The 5,328-nt window shown below is 57.1% G+C and overlaps 1 protein-coding gene across 2 annotated transcripts in view; it reads left to right on the forward strand.

The window, feature by feature from the left end:
* Window positions 1-4,981, forward strand: part of NECAB2 (N-terminal EF-hand calcium binding protein 2) — a 34,062-nt gene extending 29,081 nt beyond the window's left edge. For both annotated transcript variants that reach the window (XM_011971074.1, XM_011971150.1), the window contains 4 exons: window positions 567-679; window positions 3,097-3,174; window positions 4,014-4,105; window positions 4,525-4,981. In XM_011971074.1, coding sequence (XP_011826464.1) covers window positions 567-679; window positions 3,097-3,174; window positions 4,014-4,105; window positions 4,525-4,553 — 312 coding nt within the window. In that variant the 3' untranslated portion in view covers window positions 4,554-4,981. The remainder of the gene's footprint in view (window positions 1-566; window positions 680-3,096; window positions 3,175-4,013; window positions 4,106-4,524) is intronic.
* The last annotated feature ends 347 nt before the right edge of the window (window positions 4,982-5,328 follow it).

The following is a 5,328-nucleotide window of genomic DNA, read 5'->3' on the forward strand; positions in this document are numbered from 1 at the left end:
TCTCCTGCCTCAGCCTCCTGAGTAGCTGGGATTACAGGTGCCCGCCCCCATGCCCGACTAATTTTTTGCATTTTTAGTAGAGACAAGGTTTCACCATGTAGGCCAGGCTGGTCTCGAACTCCTAACCTTGTGATCCGCCCACCTCGGCCTCCCAAAGTACTGAGATGATAGGTGTGAGCCACCATACCTGGCCCAGAGGCTCCTGGACTTTGATCCAAAAAAAGTCTGGCCTAGAGCAAAGTGGTCAGCCGGACAGTGATGTGAAAATGCTGAGTCCATCAACTGTCAGTGGATGTGCTGTGTCTCTGGGCCCTGGAGGCCTTGCAGGCAGCTGTGGACATGGGTGGGGACTGGGTAAACTCTTCTGTTTTCCCCATTTGTGGGGGCTACCGCTACACTGGGCTCTTGAGGTTCTAGTCCTTTCTTATACTTTTCATTATACAATGAAAAGTCGGGGAGGTTTATTTTATTTTGACCAAGGGAGGGAGGTCATAGACGCCAGATGGGGTCTTTAGGGAGAAGGCCTGGCATGGAGCCCCACACTGACTCCTGCTGTGGCCCGGCAGCACCTGCAGCTGGTCCGGCAGGAGATGGCCGTGTGCCCCGAGCAACTCAGCGAGTTTCTGGACTCCCTGCGCCCGTATCTGCGGGGGACCGCCGGAGCGAGGAGCTGCTTCCAGTGAGTGAGCTGCCGAAGCGTGAGTGGGAGGGATGGTGGCAGGGAGCTCTGCCTGGCAGTGGAGGAACAGCGTGGGACTGGGCTTACCCCTAAGTACAAATCGCACCCCAGGGAGACACATAGGTGGGTGAATAAGAACTGGGTTCAGGTCTCCTCCCAGCCATGCAAACGTGGCAGGTGCCTTCATTTCCCTGTCCTCAGCTCATTCATCTGTAAAAAGTGGGGGGGGCCACCCACAGGACTTCTTGCTGGGGTGATCACAATTCATATACAATCAAGTGTGTGAATCTCAAGTGTGAAGGGCTCTGGCCAGGCCTGGTGTGCCACGTGTGCTCAGTCAGCCTTAGCTGTTGCTCTTGCAGGAGTTGCTGCTTATAAACCAGGCCCAGAATATAGTGTGTGCTCAGTTAACAACCGAGAAAGGAGAGGAGAGTCAGTGAGGCTGAAGGGAAATGCCCAAGAAATGTAGCCGCCCCTCCCTCCTTCCCCACAGCTGTGCTGAGATGGAAACCTAGCGGCCATTCTCTTCCTCCTCCCTATGGGTCTGTGCTGAGATGTCTAGGGCGGGGCAAGGGGCCTCACCCTCAAATTCCCGTTCATCCCCCCAGGATTATGTAGCTCCTTGGTAAAGCTAGGCCATGGTCACAGTGGAGGGGTCCACAGAAGACAACAGCCGTTTGTTCTTGCTGGTAGTAGCCCCTAAAGAGCATGAGGCCCAGGTGTTTCCCCTGCCCTTCATTTCTACACCAAGGCTCTGCCCAACTCCCTCCCTTTCCAGGGCTTTCTTCCATCCCCAGGGCACACATTCATTCGCCCCGTTGCCTGGGGGCACGGCTGTGAACCAGACAGGCCAGGTCCTGCACGGGATCTTCCTGGGCCCCCTGTGCACTGAGGCCTGACTTGTAGCACTAGGGGAGGAGCAGCCTGGCCAGGAGTGCAGCTGTTGCAGAGACCGGGGGTGGCCATCAGGGGCCACGCTTGAGTAAGTAGCCAGGGTGGTGGGCAGGACCCACTCCCACCCAGCAGGACAGACTGTACAGGAGCAGGGGCCAGACTCGATCTTTTCTGTTACATGAAGAAGTGGGAGGCCCCAGAGTGAAGTAGGGCCACCCCGATAGGCTGTGGAGAGGAGGCAAGGTGGATAGAGAGGCTCTGGTTTCAGAGCCTCAGTAGGAGTAGAACACAGTGCTGTTTGTTGAACTGGAGACGGCCAGCTTGGAGAGCCAGGCGACACTGCACTTGCCAGGCACGGTGTACCTAAAGCTGCACAGCGGTGTGTCCGTCCCAGGATGGAATCCAGCCTGGCCCCCTCCCTCCAGGCTGAGCACTGTTGCCCCTCATCCCCTGCTCTTGGCCCCTTTATGGTCACTTGGGGCTTCCTCGTTGTAGTGCACTTGCAGAGAGGAGCCCGGAGCGGCATAGAGTATCTGCGCCTGTAAAATGAGGTGAGTGCTGTCCCCTGGGTCCCAAAGAGTGAAGGGGGACTTGCTTGCAGCCCCTTCCTCTGTGAACGCCCCCCTCCCGCCGCCTCCTTCGGTCAGGTACAGTGCAGTAGGGTTGTTGCAAGGATTAAATAAGGTGACAATTAGGAGGAAGATGCTTTGATAATTTAAAGATAGGGTTTATATGTATATATATATTTTTTGTTCTTCAGACCAAATCTTGCTCTGTTGCCCAGGCAGGAGTGTAGTGGTGGAAGCTCAGCTCACTGCAACCTCTACCCACCAGGTTCAAGTGAGTCTCAAGCCTCCTGCGTAGTTGGGATTACAGGCCTATGGCACCAGGCCTGGCAACTTTTTTAAGAGACCAGGTTTTGCCATTTTGGCTAGGCTGGTCTTGAATTTCTGGCCTCAAGTAATCCACCTGCCTCGGCCCCTCAAGACTTCCCAAGTTCTGGGATTACAGGTGTGAACCATCATCACACGCAGCCACCTGGTTTTGTTTAAATAAAGGTGAAGATTTTAACATGACATTTCAGCTGGGCACAGTGGCTGAAGTTTGCAATCGCAGCAGTTTGGGAAGCCAAGGCGAGAGGACTGCCTGAACCCAGGAGTTCAAGACCAGCGTGGGGACCATAGCAAGACCCCAGCTCTACTAGGACATTTTTTGAATTAGCCAGGCCAAGTGGTGCACACCTATAGTCCCAGCTACTTGGGAGGCTGAAGTGATTGTGCCACTGCACTCCAGCCTGGGCAACAGAGTGACCCTGTCTCAAAAGAAAAACTACATGTCATTGACAAATAGCTATTGGCCACTATAAGAAAGCAGGCCTTATTCCAGGTGGTGGGGGCACCCTGTTGAGTCTCGCTGGAGGACCAGAAAGGTTGAAGGCAGCGGTTGTGTATAGGGGTGGGCTACAGGACTAGGGTGGCCACGGTTGAGCCCCAGCCTCCCTGCCTGTCTGTCTCCTGTTGCAGCATCACTGCCGTGAGGCTCTCGGATGGCTTCACCTTTGTCATCTATGAGTTCTGGGAGACGGAGGAGGCATGGAAGAGGTGAGACACTGGGTCTCCATAGCAGGTGAGGGGGACACAGGGAGGTGTGGGGGCTGTCTTCCTGGAGCCAGGAGCTCCTGGGGGGTGGAGAGACCACCCCACACTCTTTTCCTGTAGAGCACCTTGTGGGTCAAGGCACTGCCTTCTTTACCACCCTGTAGAGCTGAGGACCTCACCTAGAAGGTACCTCAGTCCCCATGTGATCAGCTGTTCCAGCGCTTAACCTCCCCCCCAGCTGAGTGCCTGGCAGGACGGAGGGAGATGGGGTAGGGTGTCATCAGCTCTGATGGGCTTTAGGCCTTTGTCGTCTGCTCCGAGCACATCTGGGACAGGTTGTTCCCCACTCTGGGTGGAGCCTAATTTCTGATGCGCCAGACCCCACAGGCAGGAAGCAGGGCCTGGGGGTAGCTCTTGCCCCGATATCCTGCTTCCCCGGTAAGCACAGTTTGCAGACAAACTCAGGACCCCTGTGGGAACAGGGGCTGTCATGAGAAGTGAGGGTGTCCCCTCCCTGTCCGTACTTCAGTGACTCATAAAATGAGGGACTAAAACCCTTCACAGCTGCTGTGTTGTCATCCGTCCCAGGCAGAGGATGGCCCCACTCCTCCTCCTAGGGGGATCCCGCTTCCCATGTAAGGCTCAGTGCCTACTCCAGAGATCCCCAGAGTCAGCCTCCCTAGGCACCCCCTCACCTTCCCACAAAGGCTTGGAGTCCAAAGACCCCCCCCCCGGGCTTATTTATAAGCTCCCCATTTTGGGCAGAGCTAGGATTAACAGGGGATCCACATGCCGAGCTCCACTCCTGGTGCCCCTGACTAACACATGTCCCTGGATCGCAGGCACCTGCAAAGTCCCGTGTGTAAGGCGTTCCGGCACGTCAAGGTGGACACACTGAGCCAGCCTGAGGCCCTCTCCAGGATCTCTGTGCCAGGTAGGGGGCGAAGGCCTGGAACTGCAGTGGCCACTGATTGGAGAGCCGGGCAAGAGCCTAGAAGCCGCCCCGCCTCTCCCAGGGACTTGCCTGCAAGCCCCTGACCCCAATGCCAGGTGTGCAGGGAGGGTCCTAGGGGAGAGGAGAGCTCCAGGCTCAGAGCCAGCCCTGAGGTGCCCCACATCCAGGTATGCCGGCCAGAGCTTGCACCAGAGCAACCCTTCCACAGCCCCCTACTTCCAGCCAGACTGAATTTCCCTTCCCAGGTGTGTGGTTTGCTCCTGGGTGACCAGCAAGCACCTGTGGGTCACATAAGGACTCAAAGCCATCTCCCCACCTGCCCTTCAAGACGGCCCCCACCAGCTACACAGCTGCCCACATTCGCACTCCTTCCCTCTAACCTGTCTCTGTCCTTCTAGCTGTTTGGTGCACGGTGGGACGGGACTGACAGCCTCCCAGCGGCCCGCGGAGGAGCCCACCCCTGGCCCCTTCTGCTTGTGAAGGACATCCCCTGTGTTCTAGAAACTGGTGCAGAGGCTGTGTTTTCAACCCGTCCTCCACACGGTGTTTCCCTGCTGTGATGTGAAGGAGGCCTCCCTTCCCCCAACACGAGAAGGCAGAGCAGTCTCTGTGCTGCCCGGTCCTGGTGAAGCCCAAGGTTGTGGGTGAAGGGGGCGGCTTCCTGGGGCCAGCACCCCCACCTCCTGGTCCTGGCCTCTCCCCGACCCCTCAGACGGCCATGCATGACCCGCACTTACCACGCCCTGCCCTCTTCAGTGACATTCTTCTACCTGGTAGGAGTTAGGACCCTGTAGTGCCCAACCTAGCCAGGCCGTCGCCACTGGGCCCAGGCGCCGAATAAACCCTGGTTGGGAAGGGCTGTGTGCTCTGTGTCTGTTCCTGGTTGACAACAGCCGGGGCCTGGGCACCCTGCAAGTGCCCCCAGCCTCCGTTTTCTGAACCATAAAATGGAGATGTTCACTCTATGCGGTATTTTGACACATAGGCTCATGCCTATTCAGGAGCCCAGAGGGCACCACCCCCACCCTCAGGCCAGTAATTCACTCAGAGGACTGGGCGCAACTGTCAAAGTCAAGGTGGATGACAGACAAAACCCAGCAAAGACAGAGGCTCCCGGAACAGGGGCCAGGCAGGGGCTGCCGGTAAAGGCACACAGACATCACTGAACCCTCCCAGCTTCAACAGACAGAGCATCACCAACC

The sequence above is a fragment of the Mandrillus leucophaeus genome, unplaced genomic scaffold (assembly GCF_000951045.1).
Source record: "Mandrillus leucophaeus isolate KB7577 unplaced genomic scaffold, Mleu.le_1.0 Scaffold10, whole genome shotgun sequence".
Taxonomy (NCBI): domain Eukaryota; kingdom Metazoa; phylum Chordata; class Mammalia; order Primates; family Cercopithecidae; genus Mandrillus; species Mandrillus leucophaeus.